General features: G+C 46.5%; 1 protein-coding gene and 1 long non-coding RNA gene across 5 annotated transcripts in view; both read left to right on the top strand.

Moving 5' to 3' along the window:
• Window positions 1-21,774, top strand: part of LOC126986254 (solute carrier family 23 member 1-like) — a 51,487-nt gene that overhangs the window by 19,658 nt on the left and 10,055 nt on the right. The window contains exons 1-8 of one of the 3 annotated variants that reach the window (XM_050842232.1): window positions 299-1,756; window positions 3,274-3,462; window positions 11,209-11,366; window positions 13,373-13,572; window positions 15,517-15,643; window positions 16,256-16,376; window positions 17,219-17,360; window positions 18,230-18,343. In XM_050842232.1, coding sequence (XP_050698189.1) covers window positions 3,274-3,462; window positions 11,209-11,366; window positions 13,373-13,572; window positions 15,517-15,643; window positions 16,256-16,376; window positions 17,219-17,360; window positions 18,230-18,343 — 1,051 coding nt within the window. In that variant the 5' untranslated portion in view covers window positions 299-1,756. Of the gene's footprint in view, window positions 1-298; window positions 2,429-3,273; window positions 3,463-11,208; window positions 11,367-13,372; window positions 13,573-15,516; window positions 15,644-16,255; window positions 16,377-17,218; window positions 17,361-18,229; window positions 18,344-21,774 lie in introns of those variants that run through there. The other 2 variants (XM_050842230.1, XM_050842231.1) reach the window with 2 other exon arrangements.
• On the top strand, window positions 18,466-19,338 carry LOC126986257 (uncharacterized). 2 transcript variants are annotated; one of them, XR_007739455.1, is made up of 3 exons: window positions 18,466-18,541; window positions 18,604-18,933; window positions 18,996-19,338. It is a non-coding gene; the product is annotated as an uncharacterized LOC126986257 (long non-coding RNA). The 2 variants fall into 2 exon arrangements; XR_007739454.1 differs by having other exon boundaries at window positions 18,497-18,572.

The following is a 21,774-nucleotide window of genomic DNA, read 5'->3' as shown; positions in this document are numbered from 1 at the left end:
GAAGAAGAAGAGGAGGAAGAGGAGGAGGTGGAGGAGAATTAATCAAAATGTAGATATGAAGAAGACAATAACGAGGAAGAAGAAGAAGGAGAACAAAAAAAAAAAAGGAAGAAGAGGAAAAAAGAAAAGGAAGAGAAGGAGGTGGAAAAGAATAAATCAAGGTGAATATAGAACGAATAAAGAGGAATTAAGATATGTGGCAACAGGTGTGTGTGTGTATGTGTGTGTGTGTGTGTGTGTGTGTGTGTGTGTGTGTGTGTGTGTGGACTCTCCTGACGGTCACGCGATACCTCAACCTCAGTCAGTCAGTGTCTCCTGGACCTTCGGACGGAGAGGTCCACGCATTCCACTCTCCTCTCCACCACCACCACCACCACCACCTTTCCTTCCACCAGCCCTCCATCTGACAGTTCAGTCCTCTCCACCTCGCCCTCTTACCTCTCCTCCACCTTTTTTTCTCCTCTTCTTCATTTTATTCTCCATCATTCTTCCACTTCGCTCTTCCATCTTATAGTTTGACCTCTTCCTCCACTCTTCCACTTTTTCACTTATTCCACTTCGTCATTTCATTTCGTCTTTTTATCTTCCATCGTTGTTCCACTTCTTGTTTTGGTTTCCTCCTCCTCTTCCACTTCTTCCAGATTGTCCACATACCTCCACTTCGGTAATTTTATCTCTTTTTTGTTTTCTTCTTCATCATTCTTCCACTTCGCTCCTCCTCCACCTTACTTATTCTTCTTTCTCCTTCCTCCACCTTCTTTAGTTTGGTTTCTTCGCTTCCTCTCTCCACTTTTTTCCATTCCTCCACCTCGTAGTGTTTTTCATCTCTATTATCCACCTTTCCGCCTCTTCCTTCCTCCTCAATTCCTTCCTTCAACTCTCTATTTGATCTTTGTTCTTTCCACCTTTCTATTTCACCTTTCTCCTCCACTTCCTACTTTCATTTCGTTTTTTCATCCATCTCTCCTCCACCTTCTCATTTACTCCAGTTTCCACTCTCTTTCGCTTCTCCTCCATCTTCTTCCTCCACTTCCTACTTTTTTATCTCTTCTCCGACTATCTACTTTCATCTTCTCTCCTCTTCCACTTTCTCATCTCCACTATTTCCTATTTTCTTTCGTTTCTTCATCAATCTCCATATTCTTCTTCCTCCACTTCCTACTTTTTGATCTCTCTTCCCCTCCTATCTCCTTTCATCTTCTCTCCTCTTCCACTTTCTCATCTCCTCCACTTCCTATTCTCTTTCGCTTCTTCATCAATCTCCATCTCCTTCCTCTACTTCCATCCTTTCCTCCCTCCATCACTTTCCCTTTCACACTTAATCACTTTCCTTCCCTCTTTCACTTTCTCACGTTACCTGCTCACACCTGGCCGTTAAGTAGAAAGTGTTACCTGGGGCCGCTTGAACCTACCTGTTAATCACATTTTATCACCTGTAATTTTGAAGTTTTCGGGTATAGTCGGTGTTCTTGCCAATCTGTACGCACTGTGATGGGGTTTGATGCCATTTTGTACACAGGTGTTTGACAGGTGAACGAGTTGATTGATGACTCGCTGTTATTTTTATTAGTTTTGTTTGGTGAGTGATTTTTTGGGGGGTCACCTTGCCTTGCCTTGCCTGACCTTACCTAATCTCACCTTACCAAATCTTACCTTACCTTACCTTACGTTACCTTACATGACCTTACCTCACTTCACCTTACCTCATCTCACCTGACCTTACCTTACCTTACCTTACCTGTGTGTTACGTCAAAGGTGTGTAATTGCTTTTTCTTACCTGGATCTCACCTTCTTTTGTTAATTGGTCACGGAATTTTCTTTTTTAATCTTGTGTCACTAAAACTTAACCTTTCACTCTTATAATCAATTAGTTATATACAGTTCAATTTTTTTTTTTCGTTTTTTCTCTACGGTCACACTACGTACTTTGTTTGTTTGTTTGTTTGTGTACGTGGTTCGTGTGCGTAAGTTCCAGTAAGTTATATCGTGTACATTTTTTGTGTGTGCATTTTTTCCCCCCTCGATATGTGCGTTCATGCTTCCGTGAAGAAGTGAAGGACGATTGAGCTAACGGCAGGGAGGATTAGGTAATTCTCTCTCTCTCTCTCTCTCTCTCTCTCTCTCTCTCTCTCTCTCTCTCTAGGAAGCCTCTAGGTGGTAATTCACCGCGTTTTCTTCCTAATCTTCCTCCCATTTTCTCATCCTCTTCCCATCTCGTTTTCTTTCCATTTTTTCCTATTCTCATTCTATTCATCCAACTTTCTCTCCTTCTTCTCTTTCCATTTCGTCCTATTTTCCTTCAGTTCTTCCCATTTTCTCTCCAACCTTCCCATCTTCTTTCTATCATTATAAGTGAACGAGGAAAATTATATAGAACGTAACAGTTAAAACAAAAAAAGAGAAGAAATGCATATCACGTCCTTTGAGGTAAGTGTGTGTGTGTGTGTGTGTGTGTGTGTGTGTGTGTGTGTGTGTGTGTAGGAAGTCAATGGTTACGTCAAGGCCATTTGCCGTACATGTCTCTCTCTCTCTCTCTCTCTCTCTCTCTCTCTCTCTCTCTCTCTCTCTCTCTCTCTCTCTCTCTCTCTCTCTCTCTCTCTCTCTCTCTCTCTCTCTCTCTTACTATTTATCTATCTATCTTTTTTATCGCTTTACTATTTGCTTCATCATTCCTTTCGTGTGCGCGTGTGTGTGTGTGTGTGTGTGCGCGTGTGTGTGTGTGTGTGTGTGTGTGTGTGTGTGTGTGTGTGTGTGTAAACTATCATGTAACTGTGTGCAATGTGACGTCAGTGGAAGGCATTGTTGGTCTTTCATTATTTGCGTGTGTGTGTGTGTGTGTGTGTGTGTGTGTGTGTGTGTGTGTCTGTCTGTCTGTCTGTCTGTCGCACCGTTCTTCTTCTTGTTCTTGTTTTCTTGTTATTATTCATTCTCCTCCTCCTCCTCCTCCTTTTCTTCATCCTTGCCTTGTTATTTTTTCTTCTTCGCTGTTATCATCGTTATTATTATCTTCTTTTTTCATCCATCATTGTCTTCTTCTTCTTCTTCTTCTTCTCGTTATTTTTCCTATTTATATTTTTACATCCCCTCCTCCTCCTCCTCCTCCTACTACTACTACTACTACTACTACTACTACTGCACACTTTCTAACCCCTCCTCCCTCTACTGTTTCTCCTCCTCCTCTTCCAACTATAACCTCCTCCTCCCCCTCCTCCCCTCTAACCTACATCCTTCCTCCACTCCCTCAACTAACCTCCTTCTTCTCTCCCCAACAGATGGAGGGCGTGGAGGAAATGAAGGGCAGCGTGGAGACAGTCGAGGAAGGCGAAGGAGTAGGCAGACCGAGGAAGACCGAGGTAGCAAAGTCCAGAGAGGCTTTAGTCGAAGAGCCCACTCATGCCCGCCTTCTCTACTCCATTGAAGACAACCCCCCATGGTACATCTGCTTAGCTCTGGGCCTGCAGGTGAGTTTGAAGGGGTCGTTCGTGAAGGGATCGTTCGTGAAGGGGCAGTTTGTGAAGGGGTCTTTCGTGAAGGAGTCTTTCGTGAAGGGGTCGTTCGGTAAGGGGTCTTTCGTGAAGGGGTTGTCAAGGGGGGTTAGGGGATGTTAAAACCTAATCTAACCTAACGGGGACTGTGTTGGGGTTGGTTCGTGTTTTTTTTAGGGAGGTAGGGGCTATTTTTGGGTTTTATGGGTTTTTAATGGGGGTCTGTTTGTTGGGTTTATGTTGGAAGAGGTGTTTGGTAAGGGGTTTATGAAGATTGTGTTGGGGGTGGTTCATGCTTTTTAGAGGGTAATGACTTTTTTTTTTCTGGGGGGGGTGCTATTGGAGTCTGTTTGTTAGGTTTATGTTGAGGGGTTTTATGTTACTGGCGTTGTTTTTGGGTTTAAGTTACTTGGGTTGGTTTGTTGAGGTTGATTCGTGGAGCGTATTCTTTGTTGGAGGGTTGGTTTAAAGGTACACACACAAAAAACTATCGTTACAGTGGGGTCCGACGAATTTCACACTGAGCAACCCGGTAATCTCGGCAGGGTTGGTAAGAGTGCGATCACCCCCACCACCTCAGCTCTGCTGGGGGAGCAGGACAGGGATAGAGAGGAAGGGAGACACTTAGATACCAGATATCACTATAATATTAACGGAGTGATTTGAGTCCCACTTGTTTAATCTTTATATTCACAAATTCTTAAACAATAATGCTCATATGATATACGTAACAGTGGTGGGTAAAAGTATTCTCCCATGTCAAAGACAAAAACAACCATCAACGCATGTTAGATATAGTTCAGTTCATAATGTTCCATCCTGGGACTAATGCTTCCACTGAACGTGTCTTTTCTTTCATGAACATGTTGTGGGCATCTCAAAAAAACAGCTTCAAATTGCAACGCTAAAATCATTGCTAGTAAGAAAGATAAAATTTAAACAGAGTAGCGTGGACTTCTACAGGTTGTTTAAATCTACTCCTGGGCTACTTTTCTCTCTTGTGCTGCCTCATTGCCTAATAAAAAGTAGGAACTTTGCGCGCTTTTTAAGTTGACAAGTAAGGAATTTGGCGCGGTCGTTTTGAATTTCCGAAATTAGCCGTCTCTGGCGAAGAGTAATTTATTAAATAGCTTGCATGCAGGAGTTAATTTGTCTAACATGTTGGTATAATGACTCAACGAGAATTATTAGAGAATTAATCTATCATAAGGATTAGCTAAGTTTTATGTAACCTCCTAGGCTCAGTGGAGCCGTATGTCAGTCAGTGGGATTCACTCTGATATCTGAATCCAGAGTGACTCATCACCGCAAGTTGTTTATCATATTGTCTCCTAAATGGACGAAATTTTAACTCTTCCCTTGTGTGTGAGGTGTTAAAGCATAATTTCTTCACCTCAAACACTACAATATTATAGCTACATACAACACAGATCAATTAATTTCGACTAAGACTCCACCTGTATATTTCATGAAGCGTTACTGTGCCAGCTCAAATTCTACTGCATCATTTACGAGTCCCGCTCACCTGGTTCATGCAAGTAAACCCACACCCAACACACGCAGTGATACCAACATGAGTAGCCCGTTCTCAATGGCTTCGTCCTTGGTGTCAGTTTGTATCGTGCTGAATGTGTAACGATAGTTTTTGGAGTGTGTACTTCGGTGGGGTTTGGGGATTGCTGGGGTTGGTTTAGAAGGGTCGGTTTGTTGGGTTTAAGGGGACAGGTAACAGAGATGAGCACCGAAGCTAAGCGCAGGTATAACGTAAGCACCCAGTTATACCTTTGTTGGGGTTGCTTTGCTGGGATTGGTTATGAGGTTGCATGTTTTGTGAAATTTGGGTTGCTTGGGCTGGGTTGTTGGGGTAATTTTTTTAATCTTTCGGAGGAGTTGGTTTGTTGAGGTCTGTTTAGGGCAAGAGCGGGCAACCTTTCCGAAACGAGGGCCAGATGGGAGTTTCAGGAGCAGGGTCAGAGTGAGAAACGAGAACCCCAAAATAAAAAAAATAAAAACAGTGAAAAGTGAAGAGCCTACCGATCAGTACCGCTTTAGGGATGGAAATTACTGAACTTTTGTAAACTCTTGTTCCTGCTATTGCTGTGCAGGTGACCCGTTGGAGAGTCAGGCCTTCATATCGGCACAACCCGTAAAAATAAAACAAAACAAGCAGTATCCATTACAAATCATCCTATTCCCTATTCCTTACAGACCACATCTTTTCCAAAAAACTCTTCATGGCTTCTATATTTCTCTCATTTGCTTCATCACTCAGTCCCAGCAGCAGCAGCATCCATTCCCTCTCCGTTCTTGCAATCCTCCCATTCACATCCCAGCCCATCAGTGCCACCCTCATCATCTCCGTCCTTTCTCTCCGGTACCTCCCACACCACATGTCCGACAGTTTCATCCACACCCCTGTCACACATCTGACACACTGCTGCGGGGCTCAGACCACCTATAATTTCTTGCATTCACATTCATACACTGCGCTCGAGCTTGGAAGAGATCACCACCCAGGCTTCCATCATACCAGCTGACACACTGCGGGGCTTTCTTTTCCCTGTACCACTCCAAAGTCCTCTTTCGCTCTATCGCATGTTTCCACGTAAATTCTCTGGGTCTTCGTCTGGGCTGCATCAAGGTCACGTCCGTTGAAGATTATGTAATGTTTCTTCTTTTCCGGCCCTACCTAGTGTACTTTTGTTTGTTTGTTTGTTTGTTTGTGTCGCTTCACTGACCTACTTCTTTCATCTGTGGGTAATTGCGCTCCACATCCTGCTTTTTTTATTCCTTCTTCTTCTTCCTCTTCCTGCTCCATAATTTACATACCGATGATTTTTATTTCTTTTCCTTCATCTGTCTTTCTTTTTCTTCCTTCTTCTTCTCTCTCCTCTTCCTCCTCTATTCGGTCGTTTCTTGCTTTATCCCTCTTCCTCATTTCTTGTGTTCTCTATTTTTATTCTTTATTTCTATCTCTATAATCTGTTTATCTATCTATCTATATCTGTCTGTCTGTCTATCTCTTTGTCCTATCTTCCTCTTCTTCGTTTCTCCACCTTCACTCTTCCAGGAACTGTGACCTTCCCTCCCCCATCCTCCTCCTCCTCCTCTTCCTCCTCCTTCTCTTCTTCTTCCTCTTCCTCCTATCCTTGAACAAGTCATTGGCATTTTAACACTATTATTACCTCAGCCTTTCCCAACGTCTTCCTCCTCTTCCTCCTCCTCCCACCTTTCTTCCTCCTCCCCCTCATCTCATCTTCCTACTTTCCCTCCTCCTCCCCACCCTACCTTTCTTCCTCCTCCCTCTCATCTCATCTTCCTCCTTTCCCTCTTCCTCCCCACCCTACCTTTCTTCCTCCTCCCTCTCATCTCATCTTCCTCCTTTCCCTCTTCCTCCCCACCCTACCTTTCTTCCTCCTCCCTCTCATCTCATCCTCCTCCCCACCCTACCTTTCTTCCTCCTCCCCCTCCCCTCCTCCTCCCTTTCCCAGCCTATCTTACTCCTTCCTCCCCTCAACTATCCTTCCACCTTCCAGTTCCACCTCTATTCTCCACCTTACCACCTATTTCCTACTCCTCAATTCCTTCTTCCACCTCTCTATTTGATCTTTATTCTTTCCACCTTTCTCTTCCACTTTTACTTGCATATATTTTCTCCATCCATCTCTCCCCGTGCTCTATTCTTCCCCCAACTTCAATCACCTCCCCAATCTATTCTCCTCCCCACCATGAAGGTATTTTAGGTACTCTCCCAGGCCCGTTATCTCCCCCAGGCCATTGCTGCGTCACAGGTCACGGCTCCTTGGGGTGGGGGAGGTCGTGAGAGTGTAGACTTGATCGAGGAGGGGATAGGGAGGAGGAGGAGGAAGGTGAAGGGAGAGGGAGGAGGAGGAGGAAGGTGAAGGGAGAGGGAGGAGGAGGAGGAAGGTGAAGGGAGAGGGAGGAGGAGGAGGAAGGGAGGAAGGTGGGTTTGGATAAGGAGGAGCACATTCCTTTCCTCTTGTCCGACACGCCCAAGGCCACGCTCGGCACTCACAGCGAATTCGGTTGCTTCTCAGAATTAACACAGTGGCTTCCTCTCAATCTCTCCTCCCTATGATGCATGTTTTCGTTTGTTACTCTTTGTAGAAACAGGTGAGAAGTCTCTAAAAACGTTTTCAGAAAGATTCGAGTCTTGGAAATCTCTTAATCATGGCGAGGTGAGAGGGAGGTGTTTCCCTTATCATTGGAAACTTTAATGAACGATCAGCTAGTAAGCCTACGTGCCCGCCTCTGGCCACCTGGAGGGAGGCAGCTGACTCAAGGCCGCATGAGTTCAGCAAACTGAGTATATCACCAAGGTCACAAAACACTCCCCCGTGGACGTGTTCAGAACAGGCTTGGGTCTAAGTGCATGTACTCGTACTTGTACTTGTACATACCTACACAATATAATGTACTTGTACTTGTAAAAACTACCTTAGTACTGCTACTTGTACCTGTACTCGGACCCCATGCACTCGATTATTTTATAATTACTTTCGAACACAACCGAAATACGCAAACGTGTGTCTGGTGTGGTGTGTGACGACCTGCCTGGGTGGAGGTGAAGGCAGGGTGGGTGTGGGCTTAACAAAGGTGTGTGTTAAGCTTGGGTCATGGGGAGGCCAGGTGGGCTGGGGCCTGGGGTGAGGTGGCACCCTCGGGGCAAGGAGGGGTTGGCAGTTTGACACTTGCCGAAAGCAGAAAAACAGAAAAAATCTTGGAAGTTAAATCAGTAAAAATAATTCGTACTTGGCCTCGAGTACAATACAAAAATACTCGCACTGGAACTCGAGTTCAGCTGTAGTACAGTTAAGTAACTGGACTTGTACTTGTTCTCGTGATATCGTATTGTACCCGTACTTGGACTCGAGTACAAAATTATGCACTTAAACCCGAGCCTGCCTCAGCTCCCACGACAGCCTTGTGAAGGTGTGCCGGGCGCCGCAAGGTTAAGGTAGCTGTTTCCAGACGCCTCCGCCCCTCACGCCATCCATGTCCAGAGGCCGAAGAGATCAGGCATGTTCTAGTGAGTGTTCTTTGGGTTCATGGTAGCACAAAATAAGTGTCGAACTACCGCCAGGGTCATAGAACTACCCCTGGAAATGCTCAAAACTCCTTCGAACGCCTTGTCCAATATGTGAGCCGGGGCGCCGAAATGTTGCAGAATATGACCCTTAGAGTTCGGCCCTTAGTATAGAGACTTAAATGATGACTTCCCTTAGTGAATGTTTGGTGGATACGGGCGGCGATGGTGAGGAAGGGCGAGGGGGCAACAAACGCGTGACCTTGGGAATGATAATCAGTTTTTTTTGTGGCCAGCGAGTTATTGAAATGCTGAAAGAAGTGCATTGTCATACTCCTGCTTGAATATATAACACTAAACACGGTGCAAAGTGCAGTTGACGGAGTTTCAAGTATACTGATTGATAGTTTAGTGTTGCAAGTAAACAACAAAGGAGAAGGGAGGAACATGCCATCCCAACCCCCAGGCAGGACAGAGTGTGATTATACAACTAAGGATACATGTGGAAGTAGCACCAGGAAACTAAACAGCTCTCCTCCTCCTACTGATAGTCTTCTACCTCTTAAATTCCGCCGCCATGTTGCCTCTCTTTCCATCTTCTATCGCGGTCCCGCTGCACACGATTTTCTACTCATTCCCATCCCTATACTGTCCAAACCCCTTATGCAAGAGTTAACCTGCATCTTCACTTTTTCATCCCTCACGCTGGTAAAGTCTGGAACAATCTTCCTTCATCTGTATTTCCTCCTGCCTACGACTTGAACTCTTTCAAGAGGAGGGTATCAGGACACCTCCTCCCGAAATTGACCTTTCCTTCGGCCACCTCTTTGGATTATTTTTTAGGAGCAGCGAGTAGCGGGCTTTTTTTTATTATTGTTTCCTTTTTTGTGTGCCCTTGAGCTGTCTCCTTTGTTGTAAAAAAAATTAGATACAATGGTAAGGGACTAATGTAATGTGAGATAATGATTTAATGTGCTGTAATGGTGGATGTTTGCTTCAAGTAGACCGTAACGTGACGCAATTACACGCACACCACCTCCTTCTCCTCCTCCACCCGACTCTACCTCCACTTGGTCTCATTTCGAGGAGCGTAAGCAATAGGAGCGCTGAAGTCATCCTCAAACTTTACTTACATAGCACTAGTTAGACCTCACCTCGATTATGCGGTTCAGTTCTGGTCCCCCTACTATAGACTGGATATCAAGATGTTAGAATCTGTACAGAGGAAGATGACAAAGATGATTCAGGGGGTGAGAAACTTGCCTAATGAAGACAGACTGAAACAATTAAATCTACACTCTCTAGAAAGGCGAAGGTTGCGAGGAGACTTGATCGAAGTCTATAAATGGATGAAGGAATTCAATAAAGGGGATGTCAATAGGGTTCTGGCTGCAAAAGAACCAGGTAAAACACGTAGCAATGGTTTTAAGTTAGATAAACTCAGATTCAACAAAGACATGGGCAAGAATTGGTTTACCAGTAGAGTGGTGGATAAATAGAGCAGGCTTGGTAGTCATGTTGTGGGTGCCAATACCATAGATACATTCAAGAAAAGGTTGGATAAAGTCATGGATGGTGAGGTAAGGTGGGGTTGAGAGTACAGGAGCTGCCTTGTATAGCCAACAGGCCTCTTGCAGACTCCCGTTCTTATGTTCTTATGTTCTCCTCCTCCTCTTCCTCCTCCTCCTCCCCCCAGCCCTTACTCCTCCTCTTCCCGTCTTCATCATCCTTCTCCTTCTACTATAATTATTTCCTTCTCTTTTAGTTAATATGTTTTGGTTTTATTTCCTCGTGTATATTTAAAATGTATGTGTCCTTTAAATGTTCTTGCAATGCTCTTTCTCATCTCATTATCATTATCATCATCGTCATCATCATCTTCATCATCATCATCATCATCCTTTCTTCTTACTATTTTTTTCCTTTTTTTTATTTAGACGATTTGGTTTTACTTTATTTTTTTATTTTTTTTATCTTCGTGTCTTTAGTTGATGTGTACTACTTCTAATGTTCTCGCTCTCACGTTCCTCCTCTTCCTCCTCCTCCTCTTCGTCCTCCTCCTAATTTTCCTCTTTTCCTTCAATGTGTTCTGGTTTTGCTTTATTTTTTCATCCCTGTCTTTATTTTCTTTATTATTCTCGTGTCATTGTCTTATATGTCTTGCCAATGTCCTCGCCGTTACTCACCTCCTCCTCCTCCTCCTCCTCCTCCTCCTCCTCCTTCTTCTTTTCCTCTTTTCCTTCAATATATTCTGGCTTTGCTTTATTTTTTTCATCCCTGTCTTTATTTTCTTTATTATTCTCGTGTCATTGTCTTATGTGTCTTGGCAATGTCCTCGCCGTTACTCACCTCCTCCTCCTCCTCCTCCTCCTAATTTTCCTCTTTTCCTTCAATATGTTCTGGTTTTCCTTTATTTTTTCCATCCCTGTCTCTATTTTCTTTATTATTCTCGTGTCATTGTCTTATGTGTCTTGGCAATGTCCTCATCGTTACTCCTCCTCCTCCTCCTCCTCCTCCTAATTTTCCTCTTTTCCTTCAATATGTTCTGGTTTTCCTTTATTTTTTTCATCCCTGTCTTTATTTTCTTTATTATTCTCGTGTCATTGTCTTATATGTCTTGGCAATGTCCTCGCCGTTACTCACCTCCTCCTCCTCCTCCTCCTCCTCCTCCTCAGCACTTCCTCATGATGGTGGAGTCGACGGTGAGCATCCCGTACCTGCTCACGCCCCTCATGTGCATGGCTGCCACGGACCCTGCGCGCGGCCTCATCGCCTCTACCATCATCTTCGTCAGCGGCATCGTCACGCTCATGCAGACAACCTTCGGCGTCAGGTTAGATGAAGAGAGGGTCATGGGTGTTGGGGAAGAGGGGGGGAGGGAAGAAGAAGGGGGGGAAAGTTAATTAAGGAAGGGTGGTGGGTGAGGTTTTGAGGGTGAAGAAGGGTAGAAGAAGGGTGGGAAGGGTGACGGGTGAGGTTTTGAGGGGTAAAGAAAGAGTGGAAGAAGGGTGGGAAGGGTGACGGGTGAGGCTTTGAGGGTGAAGAAAGGGTAGAAGAAGGGTGGGAAGGGTGACGGGTGAGGCTTTGAGGGTGAAGAAAGGGTAGAAGAAGGGTGGGAAGGGTGACGGGTGAGGTTTTGAGGGTGAAGAAAGGGTAGAAGAAGGGTGGGAAGGGTGACGGGTGAGGCTTTGAGGGTGAAGAAAGGGTAGAAGAAGGGTGGGAAGGGTGACGGGTGAGGCTTTGAGGGTGAAGAAAGGGTAGAAGAAGGGTGAAGGGTGAGGTTTTGAGGGTGAAGAAGGGTAGAAGAAGTTAAGGAAGGGTGATGGGTAAGGAAGGCGGGGTAAAGAAAGGGCGGAAAGGGTAAGGAAGAGAAGGGATGGTTTGTGTGTGTGTGTGTGCGTGCGTGCGTGTGTGTGTGTGTGTGTGTGTGTGTGTGTGTGTGTTTTATGACGAGAGTGATAACAAACAAGTAAAAAATAGCAGACTTCTGAAATCTAGACAATAAAATATCTCCAACATTTTTTTTTTTTTTCATCTTCACCTCTAATTATTCCTGATGATTCCAACTGCCACATCTGTCACTAAAGCTGAACTCTTGCTTAATCTTTCTTAATTTCCACTGTGGACGAATCAGGTCAAGTTCCTCTTACTCATCCCCCCAAAAAGACACTTTCTCTAAAAATTCCACTGTGGACGATTTAGGTCAAATTCCTCCTACTCATCCCCCTTAATTAAAATACTTTCTTTAAAAAACTCCACTCTAGACGATTCAGGGTAAGTCTCTGTTTCGGAATATATTTGCCGGAGCAGCGCAGTTTTTTTTTTTTTTTTTTTTTTTGCACTTTTATGGTGTCCTCAATTGAGCCAACACCTGCGACAGAAAAAAAAAAATAATGGCGAAGGTTTTTGACTGCGCAATATGTGAGGGAGAATAACATGTCTGGAGTGTCGGAATGAGACTAATCCGCAGTTGTGTGTGTGTGTACGTGTGTGTGTGTGTGTGTGTGTGTGTGTGTGTTAATCATTGGGGGTGAATGAATGACGATGTCTCCCTCTCTTCCTTCCACTTCTCTCTTCTCTTCCTCCCTCTCTTCCTCCCTTTTCCTATTATTTCCCCTTTGTTCCCCGTCTTTTCCTCTCTCTCTTCCCTCAATTTTCCTTGCTTTTCTTTATTTTCTTTCTGTTTTCCCTCTTTTCCTCTTCCTTTTCCTATTATTTCCCCTTTGTTCCCCGTCTTTTCCTCCTTTTATTCCCCTTTTGCCTTTTTTCCTCCCATATCATCCCTTTTTTTCCCCGTTTTTTCCCCTCCATTTCTACTCCTCATTCCCTTCTCTTTCTCTCATCTTTCTCCTCATTTCCCTATTTTCCTTCCCTTCATTTTCCCTCTCTTTTTTTTTCATATGTTTCCCTCACTCTCCCTTTCCCATCTTTTCTTGTATTTTCCCTTCTCTCATCTTTTTCTCCTTTTCTCTCCCTCTTTTCCCTTATCTTTTCCTTCATTCTCCTTCATTACCTTCCAATCTTCCCCTCTTTCTCTAATTTCCCCATCTATCCCTCCTACTCCACCCTTCATCCCCTCTTCCCGTTTTCTTCCTTCATTCTCCCTCATTTTCCTTCCCTTCATCAATGTCTTTTCCTTCTATACCCTCTTTTCCTTCCCCCTTTTCTCCCTCCCATACGCATTCCCATCCCCTCCTCCCGTTTTCTTCCTCCATTCTCTCTCCTTTTCCTTCCTTTCATCAATGTCTTTTCCTTCTATACCTTCTTTTTCCTTCCCCTCATTCCCCCTTTTCTCCCTCCCATACGCATTCCCAACCCCTCTTCCCGTTTTCTTTCCAGGTTACCGATCGTTCAGGGGGGGACTCACGGATTCCTCAGTCCCATCCTTGCTATCCTTGCCCTTCTGCCCTGCCCCCCGGAGAGTGAAATACTCGAACTGGGCACAGACGACCGCCGAGACCTGTGGCAGACGCGCATGCAACAGGTCCAAGGGGCGATCTGCGTGGCGGCAATTTTCCAGGTGTTAGTCGGATTCACAGGTGAGGGGGTTTGCTGGTAAAGGTGTTTTTTGGGGGTGGGTGGTGGTGGTGGTGATGGTGGTGGTGGAAACTGACCTCTCTTTCGCCAACCTCTTTTGATTCTTTTTTTTTTTAGGAGCAGCGAGTAGCGGGCTTTTTTTTTTATTATTGTTGTTTCCTTTTTTTGTGCCCTTGAGCTGTCTCCTTTGTTGTGTAAAAAAAAAAAAAAAGAGTTGGTGCTGTAAGAGTTTTGGTTGTTTTTTTGTTTTTTTGGTTCGTTGTTCTTTAATAATGTGTTGTATGATTTTTGTTTTTCATTTTGGTCTATTTTTTAGTGCTTCGTTTTGTCTATCTATAAATATCTACTTATCTATCCTTTCATCTCTGTAACTAATTTTCCAGCTATCTATCCATCTATCTATCTACCAAACCACCTACCTGTCAATATCTATCTACCTTACCTGTCATACTCTTTCCATCTGTCTACTTCTATTTACTTATGTATGTATGTATCTAAGTATCTATCTATCTATTTATCTATCCAGCTGTCTATTTCTTCTGATCTATTCTCTTAATCTATTCGCTCCTTTTATTCTGTCTGTCTACCTTCATCTTTACTTCACCTATCTACCAGTCACTCATTCGTTTCTTCTTCTTCTCATTTCTTTCTTTCTTTCTTCATTCATTCATTCATTCATTTTTTCCATACTTCTTTCCTTCTTTCCTTCCTTCCTTTATTCCTTCATACCTTCCTTCTTCCCTGCCTTCCTCTTTTTCATACTTCCTTCCTTCCTTAATCCCAGCCCCAACACCCTGCCACACCCTGCCCTTCCCAGCCTCAACACCCTGCCCCACCCTGTCCTTCCCAGCCTCAACACCCTGCCCCACCCTGTCCTTCCCAGCCTCAACACCCTGCCCCACCCTGTCCTTCCCAGCCTCAACACCCTGCCCCACCCTGCCCTTCCCAGCCTCAGCACCCTGCCCCACCCTGTCCTTCCCAGCCTCAACACCCTGCCCCACCCTGTCCTTCCCAGCCTCAACACCCTGCCCCACCCTGTCCTTCCCAGCCTCAACACCTGCCCCACCCTGTCCTTCCCAGCCTCAACACCCTGCCCCACCCTGTCCTTCCCAGCCTCAACACCTGCCCCACCCTGTCCTTCCCAGCCTCAACACCCTGCCCCACCCTGTCCTTCCCAGCCTCAACACCCTGCCCCACCCTGTCCTTCCCAGCCCCAACACCCTGCCACACCCTGTCCTTCCCAGCCTCAACACCCTGCCCCACCCTGTCCTTCCCAGCCTCAACACCCTGCCCCACCCTGTCCTTCCCAGCCTCAACACCCTGCCCCACCCTGTCCTTCCCAGCCTCAACACCCTGCCCCACCCTGTCCTTCCCAGCCTCAACACCCTGCCCCACCCTGTCCTTCCCAGCCTCAACACCCTGCCCCACCCTGTCCTTCCCAGCCTCAACACCCTGCCCCACCCTGTCCTTCCCAGCCTCAACACCCTGCCCCACCCTGTCCTTCCCAGCCTCAACACCCTGCCCCACCCTGTCCTTCCCAGCCTCAACACCCTGCCCCACCCTGTCCTTCCCAGCCCCAACACCCTGCCACACCCTGCCCTTCCCAGCCCCAACACCCTGCCCCACCCTGCCCTTCCCAGCCACAACAACCTGCCCCAACCTGCCCTTCCCAGCCGCAACACCCTGCCCCACCCTGCCCGTCCCCGCCGCCACACCCTGCCCCACCTGCCCTTCCCAGCCTCAACACCCTGCCACACCCTGCCCTTCCCAGCCCCAACACCCTGCCCCACCCGGCCCGTCCCAGCCTCAACACCCTGCCACACCCTGCCCTTCCCAGCCCCAACACCCTGCCACACCCTGCCCTTCCCAGCCTCAACACCCTGCCCCACCCTGCCCTTCCCAGCCCTTCCCCTCACCTGGCTGCTCACCTGCCCCCCTCGTCACAGGTGCGGTGGGTGCCCTGCTCCGGTGGATCACGCCCTTGGTCATCGTGCCCACTATCACGCTCATCGGCTTCTCCCTCTTCAGCGTGGCGGCGTCCAAGGCGGCGGCGCACTGGGGTATCGCGGCGCTGTAAGTATTGTTGTTGTTATTGTTTTCTGTTCGTGTTTATTTATTGGTTGTCTTGTTGGTTGTTTTAGTGGTTTAGATTAGCTTAGCTTAGTTTTGTTCATTTCATTCAAGTACAGCAACACAAACAATAAAACAACATAAGGACACAAGAATGAACCGTGAACGAACACACACACACACACACACACACACACACACACACACACACACACACACACACACACACACACACACACACACACACACACACACACACACACACACACACACACACACGTAACATCTGTTCCTCCTCCTCCTCCTCTTCCTCCTCCTTTTCCTCCTTTTGCTTTTCCTCCTCTTTCCTTCATTCAGGGCTCATTCTTGTTTGTTTTCTTCCCTGTTTGTTTTGTTTGTTTTGTTGTTTTTGTTAGTGTGAGTTCGTGGGAGTATGGTTCTTGAAGGAGGAGGAGGAGGAGAAGAAAATATGTGCTTCTTCGTGGAAATAAACAAAGATATATATAGTGAAACGAATCTTTAAACTACTATTTCCTCCTTCTCTACTATCTATGTATCTACCTACCTCTCTCTCTATCTATCTATGTATCTATCTATCTATTTATCTCCCCCCAGAACCATCGTGCTCCTGATCCTGTTCTCGCAGTACCTGGGCGGCGTGGGCATCCCGTGGTTCTCCTGCTCACGAGGTCGAGGGGTGACCCGGAGCAAAGTCTACATCTTCAAGCTCTTCCCGGTGAGACAGAGGGAGGGAGGAGAGGGGAGGAAGGAGGGAGGAAGGAGGAGGGAGGAAGGGAGAGGAAAGAGGAGGAGGAGGAGAGGAAGAGATGTGAAAGGGAAGGAAGAGGGAGAGGAGAGGAGGAAGGAGAGGAAGGGAGGAAGGGAGGAGGAGAGGGGAGGAGAAAGGAGGGAAGGAGGAAGAGGAAAAGGAGGAAGGGAGGGAGGAGAAAGGTAGTAAAACACATAAAGTTCTCGAACGCTTTGTTCTTTATTTTTTCGTTATTTTCTTGTTGTTGTTCGAGAGAGAGAGTTTTGCTTGTATATACTGTACTTGTCTTCTGTTTCTTTTCTTCTCTTCTCGTTTTTGTCTTGTTTTTGTTGTTTTTGTTCTTCACTTGCAAACTCCTCACTACCTTCTCCCTCCCCTCCCTTTCCCCCCCTTCCCTTCTTCTCTTCCCCTTTCTCTCCCTTTCTTCCTTTCATTTCCCTATCTTTACGTTTATCTTCCCTTCATCTTCTTTCAATTCCCTTCCCCTCTTTCTCCCTCTCTCTCCCTTTCTTCCCTTCATTTCCCCTCTCCCCATCTTTTGCCTTATCTTCCTTTCATTCTCCCTCATTTCCTTTCTTCTCTTCCCCTCTCTCTCTCCCTTTCTCCCCTTTCCTCTCTCTCCCTTTCTCCCCTTCCCCTCTCTCTCCCTTTCTTCCCTTCATTTCCCTATTTTTTCGTTTATCTTCCCTTCATATCCTCCCTTATTTCCCTTCTCCCCTTCCCCTCTCTCTCCCTCTCTTCCCTTCCTATCCCCACTCTTCTTATCCTAATTCTTATCCTAACACGCATCCTTCCTCCCCACGTAACAGGTCCTTCTGGCAGTGGCTTTTGCGTGGCTCATGTGCTGGATCCTGACCTATCTTGAAGTCCTGCCGGAGGGAAACCACGCTAGGACAGACCTCAGGCTTAATATGATCAGTGAGGCGCCGTGGTTCAGACTGCCCTACCCCTGTGAGTGCACCTGTTACCTGTTACCCGTTACCTGTTACCCGTTACCTGTTACCCGTTACCTGTTACCCGTTACCCGTTACCTGTTACCTGTTACCCTGTCTGCTTTCCTTCTTTCCTTTCCTTCCTTCATTCAGTCAGTCAGTCTTTTTTTTTCTTCTGCTCGTTTCTTTCTCTCATACTTTTTTTCATTTCTTTCTTTCTTTCTTCATTTATTCATTCATTTTTTCCATACTTCTTTCCTTCCTTCATTCCTGCCTTCCTTTCTTTCTTTATTCCACTATTCCTTCATACCTTCCTTCTTCCCTGCCTTCCTCTCGTTCATTCTTCCTTCCTTCCCTCCTTCCTTCCTTCCTTTACTTTCACAATTCTATCCTTCTTTCCTTCTTCACTTCTATCCTTCTTTCCTTTCTTTCTTTATTCCACTATTCCTTCATACCTTCCTTCTTCCCTGCCTTCCTCTGTATCATACTTCCTTCCCTCCTTCCTTCCTCCCTTCCTTCCTTCCTTTTGACATTTCTTTCCCTCCTTTCTTTCTCCACTTCTATCCTTCTTTCATTCCTTTCTTTATTCCTTTATTCCTTCATACCTTCCTTCTTCCCTCCCTTCCTTTCTTTCATTCTTCCTTCCTTCCTTCCTTTACTTTCACATTTCTTTCCCTCGTTTCTTTCTTCACTCCTATCCTTCCTTCCTTTCTTTCTTAAATTCTTTCACACTCCTCCTTCTTTTTTCTTTCCTTTCTTGATTCTTGTCCTTCCATATTCTTTCCTTCACAAGTGTTTTTCCTCCCTTTCTTCTTTCCTTCATTCTTCACCCCTTCCTCCCTTCACTCAACCACCCCACACTAACCCCTTCCCTCCCCCCATCCTTAGGTCAGTGGGGGCTACCCGTGGTCAGCGTGGCCGGCGTGATGGGCGTGCTAGCGGGCGTGGTTGCAAGTGTGGTGGAGAGCATTGGTGACTACTACGCGTGTGCCAGACTCTCAGGTAAGGGCCATTGTTGATTAAAGGTGTTCCAGGTGAGGCCAGGGTTGATTAAAGGTGTTCCAGGTGAGGCCAGGGTTGATTAAAGGTGTTCCAGGTGAGGCCAGGGTTGATTAAAGGTGTTCCAGGTGAGGCCAGGGTTGATTAAAGGTGTTCCAGGTGAGGCCAGGGTTGATTAAAGGTGTTCCAGGTGAGGCCAGGGTTGATTAAAGGTGTTCCAGGTGAGGCCAGGGTTGATTAAAGGTGTTCCAGGTGAGACCAAGGTTGATTAGAGGTGTTCCAGGTGAGGCCAAGGTTGATTAAAGGTGTTCCAGGTGAGGCCAAGGTTGATTAAAGGTGTTCCAGGTGAGGCCAAGGTTGATTAAAGGTGTTCCAGGTGAGGCCAAGGTTGATTAAAGGTGTTCCAGGTGAGGCCAAGGTTGATTAAAGGTGTTCCAGGTGAGGCCAAGGTTGATTAAAGGTGTTCCAGGTGAGGCCAGGGTTGATTAGAGGTGTTCCAGGTGAGGCCAAGGTTGATTAAAGGTGTTCCAGGTGAGGCCAGGGTTGATTAGAGGTGTTCCAGGTGAGGCCAAGGTTGATTAAAGGTGTTCCAGGTGAGGCCAGGGTTGATTAAAGGTGTTCCAGGTGAGGCCAGGGTTGATTAAAGGTGTTCCAGGTGAGGCCAAGGTTGATTAAAGGTGTTCCAGGTGAGACGTGAGAATAATAAGTGGATGGTGGATATAGGGATGAAGGGAGGATAGATAGGAAAAGGGCAAAGACAAGATGGAATAGAAGGAAGGGAAGAAGGAAAGAAAGAAAGGAAGGAGAAACGTATGAGCAAAGAATGAAAATAATGACAGGTGAGGAAGGAAGGAGGAGGAAGTAATGAGAGAAAGAAAGGAGAAAGGGATAGAGAAGGAAGGAAGAAAGAAAGAAAGGAAGGAAAGAGAGGGCGATAGGAGAGAAGAGGAAAAGGGAAAGACAAGAAGGAATGAGAGAAAACGGAGGAAAGAAAGAAAGGAAGGAGGGAAGAAAGAAGAAAGGAGAGGAAGGAAGGGAAAGAAAGGAAAGAAGGAAGGAAAGAGAAACGTATGAGAAAAACAAAGGAAATAATGATAGGTGAGGAAGGAAGGAGGAAGAAGTAGAGAGAAAGAAAGGCGAAAGGGATAAAGAAGGGAGGAAGGAAGAAAGGAGGAAAAGGAAAGGGAGGGAGATAGGAGAGAAGAGGAAGGGGAAAAGACAGGAAGGAATGAGAGAAAACGGAGGAAAGAAAGGAAGAAAGGAGGGGAAAGAAGAGAGATAAGAAGGAAGGAAGGAAGGAAGAAAGAAAGAAAGGAAGAAAATGAAGGGGAGGGAGATAGGAGAAAAGAGGAAAAGGAAAAGACAGGAAGGAATGAGAGAAAAAGAGGAAATTAAGAAAGAAAGGAAGGAAAGAAGAAAGATAAAAAGGAAAGAAGAGAGGAAAGAAGGAAGGAAGGAAGGTCTGAATGACACGAGACTAGACAGGAAGAAGTGTAACAGACAGACAGGCAGACAGACAGACAGACGCTAATGCAGAATGAATTGAGAAAGTCATGTGTGTGTGTCTGTGTGTGTGTGTGTGTGTGTGTGTGTGTGTGTGTGTGTGTGCGTGTGTGTGTGTGTGTGAGAGAGAGAGAGAGGGTTATGTATTATGCTCTCTCTCTCTCTCTCTCTCTCTCTCTCTCTCTCTCTCTCTCTCTCTCTCTCTCTCTCTCTCTCTCTCTCTCTCTCTCTCTCTCTCTCTCTCTCTATCTATCTATCTATCTATCTATCTATCTCTATCTATCTATCTATCTATCTATCTATCTATCTATCTATCTATTTATCCATCTCTCTCCATCTATCTATCTGTCTATCTGTCTATCTATTTATCTATCTTTTTTTCAGCCATTTCCCTTTTTCTTTCGTCTTCCCTCTATCTTTTTTTTTCTTGCCCTTTTCATCCCATTCTTCCCCTCTCATATTTATCGTTTATTCCCAACTCTTTCCTTCTCTACGCACTCTTCCTGCTTCACCCCTCTCATTCCCCGTGTTTCCCCTGCTTCACCCCTCTCATTCCCCGTGTTCCCCCTGCTTCACCCCTCTCATTCCCCGTGTTCCCCCTGCTTCACCCCTCTCATTCCCCGTGTTCCCCCTGCTTCACCCCTCTCATTTCCCGTGTTTCCCCTGCTTCACCCCTCTCATTCCCCGTGTTCCCCCTGCTTCACCCCTCTCATTCCCCGTGTTCCCCCTGCTTCACCCCTCTCATTCCCCGTGTTCCCCCTGCTTCACCCCTCTCATTTCCCGTGTTTCCCCTGCTTCCCCCCTCTCATTTCCCGTGTTTACCCTTCACCCTCTCATTTCCCATTTCCCCTGCTTCACCCCTCTCATTTCCCGTGTTTCCCCTGCTTCACCCCTCTCATTTCCCGTGTTTCCCCTGCTTCACCCCTCTCATTTCCCGTGTTTCCCTGCCACCCTCTCATTCCCTGTTTCCCCCCTCTCATTTCCCGTGTTTCCTGCTTCCCCTCTCATTTCCGTGTTTCCCCTGCTTCACCCTCTCATTTCCGTGTTTCCCTGCTTCCCTCTCATTTCCCGTGTTCCCCTGCTTCACCCTCTCATTTCCCGTGTTTTCCCCTGCTTCACCCCTCTCATTTCCCGTGTTTCTCGTGCTTCACCCCTCTCATTTCCCGTGTTTCCCCTGCTTCACCCCTCTCATTTCCCGTGTTTCCCCTGCTTCACCCCTCTCATTCCCCGTGTTTCCCCTGCTTCACCCCTCTCATTTCCCGTGTTTCCCCTGCTTCACCCCTCTCATTTCCCGTGTTCCCCCTGCTTCACCCCTCATTTCTTCACCCTCTCATTTCCCGTGTTTCCCCTGCTTCACCCCTCTCATTTCCCGTGTTTTCCCCTGCTTCACCCCTCTCATTTCCCGTGTTTTCCCCTGCTTCACCCCTCTCATTTCCCGTGTTTCTCCTGCTTCACCCCTCTCATTTCCCGTGTTTCCCCTGCTTCACCCCTCTCATTTCCCGTGTTTCCCCTGCTTCCACCTCTCATTTCCCGTGTTTCCCCTGCTTCACCCTCTCTCATTTCCGTGTTCCCCTGCTTCACCCTCTCATTTCCCGTGTTCCCCTGATTCACCCCTCTCATTTCCCGTGTTTCCCCTGCTTCACCCCTCTCATTTCCCGTGTTTCCCCTGCTTCACCCCTCTCATTTCCCGTGTTCCCCCTGTTTCACCCCTCTCATTTCCCGTGTTGCCCCTGCTTCACCCTCTCATTTCCCGTGTTTCCCTGCTTCACCCTCTCATTTCCCGTATTTCCCCTGCTTCACCCTCTCATTCCCCGTGTTCCCCTGCTTCACCTCTCATTCCCCGTGTTCCCCTCTCATTCCCCGTGTTTCCCCTGCTTCACCCCTCTCATTTCCCGTGTTCCCCCTGCTTCACCCCTCTCATTTCCCGTCTT

Source organism: Eriocheir sinensis, chromosome 61 (genome assembly GCF_024679095.1).
Source record: "Eriocheir sinensis breed Jianghai 21 chromosome 61, ASM2467909v1, whole genome shotgun sequence".
Lineage (NCBI taxonomy): Eukaryota > Metazoa > Arthropoda > Malacostraca > Decapoda > Varunidae > Eriocheir > Eriocheir sinensis.
The sequence above is the reverse complement of the archived record's forward strand: the minus strand, read 5'-3'. Positions and strand labels throughout refer to the sequence as shown.